General features: G+C 41.5%; 1 protein-coding gene across 10 annotated transcripts in view; it reads left to right on the top strand.

Moving 5' to 3' along the window:
- c24h19orf44 (chromosome 24 C19orf44 homolog) overlaps positions 1–12,794 on the top strand; it is a 31,054-nt gene extending 18,260 nt beyond the window's left edge. For 5 of the 10 annotated variants that reach the window (XM_072593656.1, XM_072593657.1, XM_072593658.1 and 2 more), the window contains 3 exons: positions 577–743; positions 10,485–10,544; positions 11,817–12,794. In XM_072593656.1, coding sequence (XP_072449757.1) covers positions 577–743; positions 10,485–10,544; positions 11,817–11,903 — 314 coding nt within the window. In that variant the 3' untranslated portion in view covers positions 11,904–12,794. The other 5 variants (XM_072593662.1, XM_072593661.1, XR_011963993.1 and 2 more) reach the window with 5 other exon arrangements.
- The last annotated feature ends 3,398 nt before the right edge of the window (positions 12,795–16,192 follow it).

The raw sequence follows: 16,192 nt of genomic DNA on the forward strand, positions 1-16,192 counted from the left end.
AACCTCTCTAATACTTCAGCCATGGCACAATCAGCAATTTTGCTGAACTGTTGGGTTGGATGGTGTATTAAATAAAATGAGAGAAGAATAGTTTGGTTGATAAAGTTGAGATATCAATCTGAAAATCTGTGGTTCTGCTCTTGACTCATTAGGAGCAGCTGTTAGTGGTCTCTATGGCTAATTACTGGTACTTTGATTTTAGTCAATCAATCGTACTACAAGTGGGGAACCCCATCCTCCGATCTGCACTCCTGCACTCAAGGAAGACTTAGCGCTGGGAACAGAGTTTCACAATTTCAGCCGGTCTTATTAAAGAAACATGATGAAATTTCTGCATTGATCAAATCCAGAGCACTCCTGACCTCAGCCTCCTACTGGATATAGGGGTGGGGCAAAGAAGATGATCATTGGAAGCTTCAGTCCTACCATCTTGTGCCAAATAACCACAGAGTTCTATGAAAAAAGTACAATAAAATTAATTGAAATAACGCCTCTGCTGAGGTGAGTTTCATGATTGGCAATCTTCTAGTTGCAGTACAGTATGCTACTGATTTCTTCCTCTTTTCCAATCCACAGCATTGACTGCATATAGTCCTGCTAGCTTTGCTCTGAATGATATGCTGAAACAGCAGCTCACTCTAATTCAACAGTTTGTGCAAGTCAGTCGGCATCTCTACTTATCTGTTGTGGCCTCAATAGAAAAGGACAACTACCATTACACAACTTTGGACGAAACAAAAGAGGTAACTAAACAGTCAATTCTTTTGTACATGTTAGGACTTTACAGTAACCCTTGTCCCCATCAGTGCTGCTTGGCTGCCTGCATGCTTTAAAAACAGAGCAATGTGCAGTCTTTCAAGTTGATAAGCCCAGCTTATGCAGCAGTACAGACAGGGACATCGTGTCAGCATTTGTCCTCATTGCTGCACTGAAACTGACGGAAACTTTTGGAGTCTGTTTATGTGCAGGAAGATACTGCCTCATTCCCAGATGGTGCACAGTTGAGGCATCCCAAATCTGCGATTGATGGGGTATTAATTAAATTGAAGCATGGAAAAGTTATAACACAGAAAGAGATCATCAGCCCATGATATCTGCATAACAATAAGATAAAACAAAAATTTAGAAATCTAGCCACACGTTCTAATTCCACCTTCCAGCATCTGATCCATAGGCTTCAAGTTAGAGGTTTCTATCTTCACCTTCAGCCGCCTCTGTTGTAAAGAAAACAACCTTAACCTTTCCAATCTTACCTCACAACTGCAGTTTAAAGTGCATTTTTATAAAACTCACCTGTACTCTCTCCAGATGAAATCTCATCCTCCTTGTAATGACCAAAACTATATTCCAGCTGTAGCCTAACCAGTGTTACATTTAGTTCTGGAATTGTATCCCTACTTAACCGTGTCCAATTTTAAACCCTTTCTTTACCACATTATCTATCTGCCCTGACACCTTCAAGAACGTACTGCAAGATCTCCCATTACTACTTGCCTTGCCAATATTCTCCTGTTTTATTGTGTCCTGTCCCTTGCTTTGTTTGCTCTCCCCAAATGCATTACCTCACACTTCTCCAGATTAATTTCCATTTGCCACTTTTCCACCCAATTAGCCAAACCATTGATATAATCTTTTAGTTGATAAATGCCCTTTTTGTTATCAACTCCAAAGTCAAATTTTTTAGTATTTGCAAATTTCCCAGTCATGCCTCCCTCATGTAAATTAAAATCATTAATGCATATAAAATATAAGAACACAACATTGAGCTCAATACTGAAGTAATGAGAAGTTGCATATAATTTGCTGTTAAATCTAACTGTGAGATTTCTTAAAGTTGTGTCTTGTCAGCTAACATAACATCCCTGTTTAAAAAGGGAGTAAGGCAGAAGGCAGAAAATTACAAACCAATCAGCCTAACCTCAGGTGTGGATAAGATCCAGGAATCCATCGTGAAGGATGAGATTTCTGAATACTTGGTAAAATAGGGCAGAGTCAGCATTCTTTCATCAAGGGGAGGTCATGCCTGACAAATCTACTAGAATTCTTTGAGGAAGGAGAGCCAATGGACGTTATCTACTTGAACTTCAAGAAGAACGTTGACAAGGTGTGACATAGACTACTGAGAAAGATAAAGGCCTGTGGTGTTAGAGGCACGATACTAGCATGGATAGAAGCTTGGTTGTCTGGCACAAAGTAGAGAGTGGGGATAAAACGATCTTTCACAGGTTGGCAGCTAGTGACAAGTGGTGTTCCGCAAGGCTTGGCATTGAGACCACAACTTTTCACTTTATACATTAATGATGGAACTGAGGGCATTCTGGCTATGTTTGCAGATGATACAAAGATAGGTAGAGGGTCAGGTAGCATTGAGGAGGCAGGGAGGCTACAGAAGGATTTGGACAGGCTTGGGAGAGTGGGCAAAGAAGTGGCCGATGGAATACAACATAGGAAAGTGTGAGGAAGAATGGAGGCATAAACTATTTTCTAAATGGGGAGAAAATTCAGAAGTCTGCAAGAGAGAGATCATCAGCCCATGATATCTACACAACAATAAAGATAAAACAAAAATTTAGAAATCTAGCCACACGTTCTAATTCCACCTTCCAGCATCTGGTCCACAGGTTTCAAGTTAGAGGTTTCTACCTTCACCCTCAGCCTCTTCTGTTCTAAACAAAACAATCCTAACCTTTCCAATCTTACTCCCAGGTTCTGGTCCGGGCTGCTCTCAAGGTAAACTTGTAGTTGAGTCAGTAGTAGGGAAGACAAATGCAATGATGGCATTTATTTTGAGAGGACTTAGCAAAGAAGCAGGGATTTACTTCTGAGGCTCCATAAGGCTTTGGACAAGCCACTTTTGGAATATTGTGCACAGTTTTGGGTCCAATACCTCAGGAAGGATGTACTGGTCCTGGACCGTGTTCAGAGGAAGTTCACAAGAATGGTCCCAGGAATGAACAGTTTAATATATGAGGGACGTTTTGAGGACTCTGGGTTTATACTTGACGGAGTTTAGTGATGAAACTTACAAAATACTGAATGGCCTGGATAGACCAGATGTTGGGAAGATGTTTCCATTGGTAAGAGAGACTAGGACCCGAGGGCATACCCTTAGAGTAAAGGGAAGACGTTTTAGAACAGAGATAAGGAGATAGAGAGCCAGAGAGTGGTGAATCTGTGGAATTCACTGCCACAGAAGGCTGTGAAGACCAGGTCATTTAGTATATTTAAGACAAATAGGTTCTTGATTGTAAAGGGGATCAAGGGTGATGGGGAGAAAGTGGGAGAATGGAGTAGAGAAACTTATCAACCACGATTGAATGGTGGAGCAGACTCGATAGGCTGAATGGCCTAATGTTTGCTTCTATGTCTTATGGTCTTGTTGAATGGGGTATAATTAAGCTTGTATTGGCTAACTAACTTTGCATTAATGAGTAAATGCCCTTGCTTCCAGTAGCAGTACTTATGTACAAAGACAAAAATTGCCAGGCAAACTCACGAAGTCTGGCAGCAACAGAGTTCTGAAGAAGTGTCACCAGACCCGAAATGTTAACTCTACTTTCTGTCCACAGATGCGGCCGGATCTACTGAGTTTTCTCAGCAATGTCTGTTTCTGTTTGAGTTCCAGCATCTGTAGTTCTTTGTGACTTTTTTTGTGCAGTATTCATTTATTTGTGGAATATAGGTTCTCTGTTTTGATATATTTTTAAGTTGGTGAGCTTTTATTTTCACTTTTACTGTAAATTAATATCATTTATTTTGTGTCTGAAAGTTGCAAATTTGCAGTTATTTTAACTTCTTGTTTTACTGGCAAGCACACATCCTTTAAACAAATTGGCTGCTTTTCTTATTTCTGAGTCTAAATAAAGGGAATTACGAGGGTATGAGGTGCAAGTTAGCAATGATAGATTGGGGCTCCTTACTAAAAGTAGGTAGGCTAATACTTAAGGAACATGTGCATAAATTACAATAATTATTTGTTCCTATTAGGCACAAGAAGAAAACCGGAAATGTGGCTCAGTTGTAGCTTATCAAAGAAACGAAGGATTGTATTAGATCCAAGGAGAAATTGCCAGAACAATCATAGTTAAGAATTCAGCAGAAGAGGGGAAAAAGTTGCATAATAGGTGTAAAATAGAGTATGAGAGTTAAACTTGCAAGGGACATAATAGGTGACTGTAAAAGATTTTATAAATTTATGAGAAGAAGATGAAAATCACACAACACCAGGTTATAGTCCAACAGGTTTAATTGGAAGCGCTGCTCCTTCATCAGGTGAGGGAGCGGTGCTCCAAAAGCTAGTGCTTCCAATTAAACCTGTTGGACTATAACCTAGTGTTGTGATTTGTAACTTTATACACCCCAGTCCAAAACCGGCATCTCCAAATCATGAAAAGATGATGATTAGTGAAGACAAATGTAGGTCCTTCACAATCAGAAACGAGGAAATTGTAATCGGAACAAAAAAATTAAAAAACTAAATACATATTCTCTTCACAAAAGGAGATAAAAATAAATTCCCAGCAATGTTAATTGAAGGTCTAATTGAAGAAAGTCAGTATTAGTTTAAAAAAATGCCAGAGAACTTAATGGGATTAAAGGCTGACAAATATCCAGGCCTGATTATCTGCACCCCAGAATGCTAAAGGAAGTGGCCTTGGAAATATTGGATACATTGGTGATTATCTTCCAAAATACTATCAATTCTGGATCAGTTTTTACAGATTGGAATAGGGCAAATATAACCCCGCTATATAAAAAAAAATGGCAGAGGGAAAAAGAAGAGGATTACAGACCAATTAGCCTAACATTAGTTGTAGGGAAAATGGTGCAGTCTATTATAAAGGATGTGGTAACACTTGAAAAGCATTAATGGGATTGATGCTTGGGCCCCGGCTATTCACAATCTATATCAATGACCTGGATGGGAGAATCAAATGCAATATTTGCAGGTTTCCTAATAACATAGAACTAGGTGGGATTGAGAGTTGTGAGGATACAAGGATGCCTTAGGGCGATGTAGACAGATCGAGTGTGTGGGCATCTACATGGCAGATGCAGTACAACATAGATGATCTGAAGTTACACACTAAACATGAAAAACAGAAAGGCAGAATATTATTGAAATGTTAACATACTGGGAACATGTGGATGTAAAAAGAGATCTGGGTGTCCTTGTACATCAGCTTGTGAAAATAAACAGGCAGGTGCAGCAATCATTTGGTACGTGAGCCTTCATTGCAAAAGGGTTTGAGTTCAGAAGTAGGGATATATTACTGCAGTTATGCCTGTCTTGGTAAGACCCCATGTGGAGTTTTGTGTGCAATTTCATTGCCTCTACCCAAGTGAGGGAGTGTAGTGAAGGGTCACTAGGCTTGACAGGATGACAGAACTGTCTTGTATTAGAGTCATAGAGTACAGCATGGAAACAGACCCTTCGGTCCAACTTGTCCATGCCGACCAGATATCCCAACCCAATCTAGTCCTACCTGCCAGCACCCAGCCCATATCCTTCCAAACCCTTCCTATTCATATACCCATCCAAATGCCTCTTAAATGTTGCAATTGTAGCAGCCTCCACCACTTCCTCTGGCAGCTCATTCCATACACATACCACCCTCTGTGTGAAAAAGTTGCCCCCTGGGTCTCTTTTATGTCTTTCCCCTCTCAGCCTAAACCTATGCCCTCGACTTCTGGACGCCCCAACTCCAGGGAAAAGACTTGGTCTATTTATCCTATCCATGCCCCTCATAATTTTGTAAACCTCTATAAGGTCACCCCTCAGCCTCCAACGCTCCAGGGAAAATAGCCCCAGCCTGTTCAGCCTCTCCCTATAGCTCAAATCCTCCAACCCTGGCAACATCCTTCTAAATCTTTTCTGAACCCTTTCAAGTTTCACAACATCTTTCCGATAGGAAGGAGACCAGAATTGCACGCAATATTCCAACAGTGGCCTAACCAATGTCCTGTACAGCCACAACATGACCTCCCAACTCCTGCACTCAATACTCTGACCAATAAAGGAAAGCATACCAAACGCCGCCTTCACTATCCTATCTACCTGTGACTCCACTTTCAAGGAGCTATGAACCTGCACTCCAAGGTCTCTTTGTTCAGCAACACTCCCTAGGATCTTACCATTAAATGCATAAGTCCTGCTAAGATTTGCTTTCCCAAAACGCAGCACCTCGCATTTATCTGAATTAAACTCCATCTGCGACTTCTCAGCCCATTGACCCATCTGGTCCAGATACTGTTGTAATCTGAGGTAACCCTCTTCGCTGTCCACTACACCTCCAATTTGGTGTCATCTGCAAACTTACTAAGTGTATCTCTTATGCTCGCATCCAAATCATTTATGTAAATGACAAAAAGTAGAGGACCCAGCACCGATCCTTGTCGCACTCCACTGGTCATAGGCCTCCAGTCTGAAAAACAACCCTCCACCACCACCCTCTGTCTTCTATCTTTGAGCCAGTTCTGTATCCAAATGGCTAGTTCTCCCTGTATTCCATGAGATCTAACCTTGCTAAATCAGTCTCCCATGGGGAACCTTGTCAAATGCCTTACTGAAGTCCATATAGATCACATCTACTGCTCTGCCCTCATCAATCTTCTTTGTTACTTCTTCAAAAAACTCAATCAAGTTTGTGAGACATGATTTCCCACGCACAAAGCCATGTTGACTATCCCGAATCAGTCCTTGCCTTTTCAAATAAATGTACATCCTGTCCCTCAGAATTCCCTCCAACAACTTGCCGACCGCTGAGGTCAGGCTCACCGTTCTGTAGTTCCCTGGCTTGTCTTTTACCACCCTTAAACAGTGGCACCACGTTGGCCAACCTCCAGTCTTCCGGCACCTCACCTGTGACTATTGATGAGTCAAATATCTCAGCAAGAGGCCCAGCAATCACTTCTCTAGCTTCCCACAGAGTTCTCATGTACACCTGATGAGGTCCTGGGGATTTATTCACCTTTAACCGTTTCAAGACATCCAGCACTTCCTCCTCTGTAATCAGGACATTTTGCAAGATGTCACCATCTATTTCCCTACAGTCTATATCTTCCATATCCTTTTCCACAGTAAATACTGATGCAAAATATTCATTTAGTATCTCCCCCATTTTCTGTGGCTCCACACAAAGGCCACTTTGCTGATCTTTGAGGGGCCCTATTCTCTCCCTAGTTACCCTTTTGTCCTAAATATATTTATAAAACCCCTTAGGATTCTCCTTAATTCTATTTGCCAAAGCTATCTCATGTCCCCTTATGCCCTCCTGATTTCCCTCTTAGGTATACTCCTACTTCCTTTATACTCTAAGGATTCACTGAATCTCTCCTGTCTATACCTGACATATGCTTCCTTCTTTTTTTTAACCAAACCCTCAATTTCTTTAGTCATCCAGCATTCTGTATACCTACCAGCCTTCCCTTTCACCCTGACAGGAATATACTTTCTCTGGATTCTTGTGTCATTTCTGAAGGCTTCCCATTTTCCAGCTGTCCCTTTACCTGCGAACATCTGCCTCCAATCAGCTTTCGAATGTACTCGCCTAATACAGTCAAAATTGGCCTCCTTCCAATTTAGAACGTCAAATTTTAGATCTGGTCTATCCTTTTCCATCACTATTTTAAAACGAATAGAATTATGGCCACTGGCCCCAAAGTGTTCCCCCACTGACACCTCAGTCACCTGCCCTGCCTTATTTTCCAAGAGAGTAGGTCAAGTTTTGCACCTTCTCTAGTAGGTAGATGCACATACTGAGTCAGAAAATTGTCTTGTACCCACTTAAGAAATTCCTCTCCATCTAAACCTTTAACACTATGGCAGTTCCAGTCAATGTTTGGAAAGTTAAAATCCCCTACCATAACCACCCTATTATTCTTACAGAAAGCTGAGATCTCCTTTCAAGTTTGTTTCTCAATTTCCCTCTGACTATAATACAATCCCAATAAGGTGATCATCCCTTTCTTATTTCTCAGTTCCACCCAAATAACATCCCTGGATGTATTTCCGGGAATATCCTCCCTCAGCACAGCTGTAATGCTATCCCTTATCAAAAATGCCACTCCCCTGCCTCCCTTTCTATCCTTCCTGTAGCATTTGTGTCCTGGAACATTAAGCTGCCAGTCCTGCCCATCCCTGAGCCATGTTTCTCTAATTGCTATGATATCCCAATCCCATGTTCCTAACCATGCCCTGAGTTCATCTGCCTTCCCTATTAGGTCTCTTGCATTGAAATAAATGCAGTTTAATTTATTAGTCCTACCTTGTCCCTGCCTGCCCTGACTGTTTGACTCACTTCTGTTCTCAACTGTACCAGTCTCAGATTGATCTCTTTCCCCACTATTTCCCTGGGTCCCACCCCCCCACCGTACTAATTTAAATCCTCCCAAGCAGTTCTAGCAAATTTCCCTGCCAGTATATTAGTCCCCTTCCAATTTAGGTGCAATCTGTCCTTGTACAGGTCACTTCTACTCCAAAAATGTGAATCCTTCTCCCATACATCAGCTCCTCAGCCATGCATTCTCTCCTTGTATTCCGGCCCTCACTAGCTCGTAGCACTGGGAATAATCCAGATATTACTACCCTTGAGGACCTCCTTTTTAAATTTCTGCCTCTCTGTAATCTCTCTTCAGAATCTCAACCTTTTCCCTTCCTATATCGTTGGTTCCAATGTGGACAATGACCTCCTGCTGGCCCCTCTCCCCCGTGAGAACATTCTGCCCCGTCTCTGAGACATCCTTGATCCTGGCACCAGAGAAACAACACACCATTCTGCTTTTTCTCTGCTGGCCACAGAAACGTCTGTCTGTACCTCAGACTACAGAATCCCCTAACACACTTGATCTCTTGGAACCGACGAACTTCTTGTTGCATTAGAGCCAGTCTCAATACCAGAAACTTGGCTGTTCATGCTACGTTCCCCTGAGAATCCATCACCCCCTACATTTTCCAAAACAGCATACCTGTTTCAAATGGGTATATCCACAAAAGACTCCTGCACTAGCTGCCTACCTCTCTTACCCTCCCTGAAGTTAACCCATCTATGTGACTGTATCTGAGACTTTCCCCCCTTCCTATAATTGCCATCCATCACATACTGTTGCTGTTGCAAATTCCTCATTGCTTCTATCTGTCTCTCCAACCATCCATTTGATCTGATAAGATTTGCATCCAACAGCATTTATGGCAGATATAATCCGCAGTAACCCTTAAACTCCCACATCTGACAAGAAGTACATATCACTGCAAAGACCATTTTTGCTCCTTCACAATCTACAGACCCAGAAAATAACACCATCTTATTCCTCTACAAAACACTGCACCAGGTTAAATTAATAGCTATGACTTATACTTTAAGTTTGATAAAGAGACTTACCTCCAAAACTATATAATCAAGAAAGAACCCACTGTACTCAATAATACAGCCTCTCTCTCGGACAGACCTAAAACAACAATTAACTTATCTGATTCTGTGCTGTGAACTTCGCCCAAACCGGTTCCTCCAAGATTAGTTGTGAAATTCACTGTTTATTAATTTTCTCAGATGCACTATGATGTCCAGCGACACATGAATTCAAAACCAGCAAAGACAGTGACTGCAGGTTCGTTCGTTCCCTCTCCCTCTCTCTCTCTCTCTCTCTCCCTCTCTCTCCCTCTCTCTCTCTCCCTCTCTCTCTCTCCCTCTCTCCCTCTCCCTCTCTCCCTCTCCCTCTCTCCCTCTCCCCCTCTCTCTCTCTCTCTCTCTCTCTCTCTCTCTCTCTCTCTCTCTCCTGCACTGTCCTCACCATGCTGTTGTTTTGACTTTTCTTTCCAAAGTTCCAAAACAATGCAACAGCATATAAAACAGTAATTGCTGCTCCTGGAATTTGAGGAAATCACCTCCAACACCTAAAATACCTCAAAAAAAAAGGAGCAGCTCTTACAGCCAGAAATTCTTCCTGTCCTCCATCTTGGATTACCCAGAGTCCTTCTCTTAGAGGTGTACAGCACAGAAACAGACCCTTTGGTCCAACTCATCCATGCCGACCAGATATCCTAACATAATCTACTCCCACTTGCCAGCACCCGGCCCATATCCAAACCCTTCCTATTCATATACCCATCCAGATGCCTTTTAAATATTGCAATTGTACCAGCCTCCACCACTTCCTCTGGCAGTTCATTCCACTGTGTGAAAAAGTTGCCCCTTAGGTCTCTTTTATAACTCTCCCCTCTCACCCTAAATCTATGCCGTCTAGTTCTGGACTCCCCACCTCAGGGAAAAGACTTTGTCTGTTTATCCTATCCAAGCCCCTAATGATCTTATAAACCTCTATAAGGTCACCCCTCAGCCTGACGCTTCAGGGAAAACAGCCCCAGCCTATATGGAAATATTGTTTTGACTGTCTGTATTCATTAGAGTTTAGAAAACTGAAAGGGGATCTGATTGAAAAGTATAGAATTCTAACATGCCGTTTATTGCCTGTCTCTAATTGTCCAGAGGGTAGTTAAGAGTCAACCAGATTGCTGTGGGTCTGGAGTCGCATGTAGACCGGTCCAGGTAAGGATGGCAGTTTCGTTCCCTAAAGGACATTAATGAACCTGATGGGCTTTTCCCAACAATCAACAATGGATTCATGGTCATTATTAGACTCTTACTTCCATCTGCTGTGGTGGAATTAGAATCCGGGTCCCTGGAACATTACCTAGGTCTCTGGATTAACAGTCTAGCAATAATACCACTAAACCATTGCCTCCACAAACAATGATAACTGTTTAAATGTTAAAGGCATCAAGGTATGTGGACAGGGATCAGGAGTATGGCATAAAATAGAGCATCAGCCATGATCAAATTGAATGGTGGAGCAGACTGTAAGGGCCGAATGGCCTACCCCTGCTCCTAGTCTCTGTGTTCCAATACTGTTGCTTTATATAAAGGTATGTCCTTGACTTGGTACCAGATTTAAACTGGAAAAGAAATCAATACCACAGGAATCCCTTAATTTTTGTGTCCATTGCAATCGGGCCAAGGTCAGTGCTTTGCAGGAGACTGCAGGACCTGGAACAATGACGTGCATTTGTCAGGTACTTCCAACATAAAAAGGCACTTAAGAATAACAATCAAAATATAATTACAAAGCGAAACGAAGGAGATATTAGAGAGAAGATTTCAAAGAGGTGTAGCTTTAAAAAGGGTAGGAAATAAAGAGGAGGTTGGAGGAAGATGTAAGGAAGAATGATCCAAATTGTGGGATTAGCAATTGATTCCAAGACTAGTTTATAAATCACTGCTCAGTGAGAAGGCTGGCATATGGAGAGTTGCAGGAAGACTGAAGGAAAGACTTGCATTTTTGTTGCAACATTTATTATCTCAGAACTTCCCAAAGCATTTTACAGCTAATGAAGTACTTCCACAGTATAGTTCACCTCTGCTGATGTTCGGAAATGTGAAAGCCAATTTCAATAGATGGCAAATAGGAATTACCGAGGATAAACAAGGACATCAGGGAGAACATCCTGGCAATTCTTCAAACCAGCTATATGAAATCTTTCACAGACCAGAGAAGATAGACAGAGCCACTATTAAAAGTCTCATCTGAAAAACAGTGCACCCCAAAGTACTCCACTGAAATGTCAGCCTAGAATTTGTGTTCAAGTCTCTGGAATGGCACTTGAACCCACAGGCCTTTGGTTCAGGGATGTGAGTGTTAACTACTTAAAAGGATTGAGTGTAACCAATAAATGTTTTTGTACATTTACACTCATTATTTTGGACAGTACCCAATTGTCACATACGTGCCACTTTAACCTGTTGTAATCTTTTCTTGTCTAGTTTATCAGACGTCATAGGTCGCCACCACTTACCTTGGATGAGGCCTTGGAAGAGGTGCAGCAAGAAATGAAGCAATATCACTGTTAATGATGACTAACAAGACTGAGAAATAAATACTGCAATGTTAGTAATGGAGAGAAAGAGCAACTCCTGCAATTGGCACTCCTATCAATGTCACCTGTAAATTATTTAATATTCTAATGCTCACTTATGCACACAGCTTTTCAAACTGATTCTGTGCATTTACGAGTGGTTTAATTCTGCAATTAAGATACCACATTGGCACTTGTTGCAGGAAAGCAGGTATGGATGAGAAATATAAATAATCTTTCTTTGTACAAATGGACCCTATTATCCCTTGTTAACTCCAACATTGAATAGAATCCGCTGAAGTTTCAGTATTTTTCTATCAGCAATATTTATATGCTAAATGTGGCTTCTCTACAAAATTGTTTCATGTTGTAACAAGTATGTATGAATTGGTTACTTAAAATTTATATTGGATGTCTCAAAATGTTTCACAACCATTTAATTCCTTTGAAATGTAGCCACCTTTTGTGAATGTGGTCCCCAATTTTACACAAGACTCCATACCCCCCCAAATGACATAACTAACCAACTTACTTCTTTTGTGATACTGGTTGAATGAGCAACTTCAGATAGGAGATCCCACTGTGTTCATATCATTCATATGCACTCACCTGAACAGGCATCCAGGGCCTCAGGTTTGAAATTTTGTCTGACATTTATGTTGCTGTGTAGAGCAATCCTTCAGTATTATATGTGTTAATCTGGATGATATGTAGACTGGGGCTACAAACCACTTTCATCTTTCTTCGGAGAGAGTACCACTGTTTGAGCTAAGCTTACATTTGAAGTTCTACATCCAATTTCCTATTTTGTCAATAGGAGTCCTGAATTTGTGAAGTTAGCAGCAACATCACTGAGTATTTTTAAATAAAACTTCCTTGTTTGAAATTCCTCTTCATATCAGGCCATTTTACATTCTGAGTAACAATAAATGCTAAAAATTGTTTTGCTTCTTGAACTAATGATGCCTGGAGAGATCAAAAATGTTTAAAAAGAAATTTGGACATCCAGTAAATAGTTGAATGAACGATGGAAAAATTCACATTTTAAAACATTTACTATAACAGACAGACTAAAAGCACTATTGACCAAACATACTTCATGCTGGCAACTTGTGGTTTACTACAGAATGGAATGTTCATAACTGATACGGTACACTTCACAGGTTTACACTGTCTTGTAGAGTTGTCACTTAAATTTTCTTTTCCTCTCTGGAAACAGTCCAAAATGATTTATTACTCCAGAGAGTTTACTTTGGAACTCTCCTTTCTCAAGCTGTTAACCTCTAACCCCAGAACTGTTAATCATGGTGAGAGGATTACTGGAGATCGTCCCTCTTGCATAAACTAGGCACACAAAAGAATTTGGCGTTTTCAATCTGAGCACAGACTTCCACTTGCATTTTGGGGATCCCATACTTTTCCAGCATGCTGGAGACTCCCAGTCTATTAACTAATAGCACAGAGGTTATTGCTGTTGTCTCCAAGTATACCTTGTACTTTCTCCCAGTAAAACAGTGTTTAATTTCTTGCAATCAAACCACTCAGGCTTGCAGGTTGGCTTCAAAGCAGGTTTTTACCATAAAGACATAATCACAAACCAGAACAATCTTTTAAACCTCATTATTGTAACAGACATCTTGCTACAGGTCTAACAGAAACTATGTTTGCAAATGATATTACTGAATCTGTGAAAATACCCCTCTACCACAAGGTAATTCAAAAGCAAAGAAGTGTGGATATTTGACAAAGGAAGTCAGGAAATGTATTAAAGAAAAAGAGAGATCTTATAAAGTGGCTAAGAACAGTGGGAAATCAGAAGATTGGGAAGGATACAAAAGCAAACAGAGGATAACAAAGAGTGTAATAAGAAATGAGAGGATCAAATATGAAGGTAGGCTAGCCAGTAATATTAGAAATAATAGTAAAAGTTTCTTTCAGTACATAAGAAACAAACGACAGGCAAAAGTAGACATTGGGCCACTTCAAACTGATGCAGGGAGCCTAGTGATGGGAGATAAGGAAATAGCAGGAGAACTTAACAAGTACTTTGCGTCAGTTTTCACAGTGGAAGACATGAGTAATATCCCAAAAATTAAAGGGTGTCACGGGGCTGAGTTGAGTATGGTTGCCATTACGAAAGAGATAGTGCTAGAAAAGTTAAAAAGTCTTAAAATTGATAAATCTCCTGGCCCCGATGGGATACACCCTAGAGTTCTGAGAGAGGTTGCTGAGGAAATAGCAGAGGCATTGGTTGAGATCTTTCAAGAGTCACTGGAGTCAGGAAAGGTCCTGGATGATTGGAAGATGGCTGTAGTAACCCCCTTGTTCAAGAAAGGATCAAGGCAAAAGATGGAAAATTATAGGCCAATCAGCTTGTTGGTAAAATTCTAGAATCCATCATTAAGGATGAGGTTTCTAAATTCTTGGAAGAGCAGAGTCTGATTAGAACAAGTCAACATGGATTTAGTAAAGGGAGGTCATGCCTGACAAACTTGTTGGAATTTTTTGAAGAGGTAACAAGTAGGTTAGACCAGGGGAACCCAGTGGATGTGGTCTATCTGGACTTTCAAAAGGCCTTTGATAAGGTGTCACACGGGAGGCTGTTGAGCAAGGTGAGGGCCCATGGTGTTCGAGGTGAGCTGCTGGGATGGATTGAGGATTGGCTATCTAACAGAAGGCAGAGAGTTGGGATAAAAGGTTCTTTTTCAGAATGGCAGCCGGTGACGAGCGGTGTCCCGCAGGGTTCGGTGCTGGGGCCACAGCTGTTCGCATTATATATTAATGATTTGGATGAGGGAACCGGGGGCATTCTAGCGAAGTTTGCCGATGATACGAAGTTAGGTGGACAGGCAGGTAGTACTGAGGAAGTGGGGAGGCTACAGAAGGATATAGACAGGTTGGGAGAGTGGTCCAGGAAATGGCTGATGGAATTTAACGTGAGCAAGTGCGAGGTCTTGCACTTTGGCAAAAAGAATATAGGAATGGACTACTTTCTAAATGGTGAGAAACTTAATAAAGCCAAAGCACAAAGGGATCTGGGAGTGCTAGTCGAGGATTCTCTAAAGGTAAAAATGCAGGTTGAGTCTGTGATTAAGAAAGCGAATGCAATGTTGTCTCTTATCTCAAGAGGGTTGGAATATAAAAGCAGAGATGTACTACTAAGACTTTATAAAGCTCTGGTTAGGCCCCATTTGGAGTACTGTGTCCAGTTTTGGTCCCCACACCTCAGGAAGGACATACTGGCACTGGAACGTGTCCAGCGGAGATTCACACGGATGATCCCTGGAATGACAGGTCTAGCATATGAGGAACGGCTGAGGATACTGGGATTGTATTCGTTGGAGTTTAGAAGATTAAGGGGAGATCTAATAGAGACGTACAAAATAATACATGGCTTTGAAAAGGTGGATGCTAGAAAATTGTTTCTGTTAGGCGAGGAGACTAGGACCCGTGGACACAGCCTTAGAATTAGAGGGAGTCGTTTCAGAACGGAAATGCGGAGACATTTCTTCAGCCAGAGAGTGGTGGGCCTGTGGAATTCATTGCCACGGAGTGCAGTGGAAGCCGGGACGCTAAATGTCTTCAAGGCCGAGATTGATAGGTTCTTGTTGTCTAGAGGAATTAAGGGCTACGGGGAGAACGCTGGCAAGTGGAGCTGAAATGCGCATCAGCCATGATTGAATGGCGGAGTGGACTCGATGGGCCGAATGGCCTTACTTCCACTCCTATGTCTTATAGTCTTATGGTCTTATGGTCTTAAATATGAAATCAAAGGAAAGGAAAATTCTGATTATATTCAGCTGGCCACATTTGCACCTATGGGGAAAGAAGCAGAGTTGATGTTTCAGGGTTTGTCAAAACTGGAAAACCTTGGATGTGGAACAGGTTGTAAGAAATTATTGAGGCATGGAAAGGGAAGAGGGGAGGAAAATGTCTGTGATAAAATGATTAAGATAGGAGTAATGATGGTACAAGGCCAAAGGAGAATGGAAATCATCCCAACAAAATGGGTTTGCTGTGATATCAACTCTCACCACCCCAGGCTGGTAAAAATGAACCCACTTCTCTCTTCAGCTACCAGACCTGAGTGTTTCTAGCATTTTCTGTTTTTAGAATTTAATATTTCAATGAAAACTTTCTCTGGTAAACCACTTACCATATTAATCTACAACATCGCAAGGGTGGAAATGTTGCAGACGATAATGTGCTTTCATTCACAGGATGTGGGCCTCGCTGGCTAGGCCAACATTCAGTGCCTGTCCATAGTTGCCCTTGAGATTGAGG

This window comes from Chiloscyllium punctatum, chromosome 24, assembly GCF_047496795.1.
Source record: "Chiloscyllium punctatum isolate Juve2018m chromosome 24, sChiPun1.3, whole genome shotgun sequence".
Lineage (NCBI taxonomy): Eukaryota > Metazoa > Chordata > Chondrichthyes > Orectolobiformes > Hemiscylliidae > Chiloscyllium > Chiloscyllium punctatum.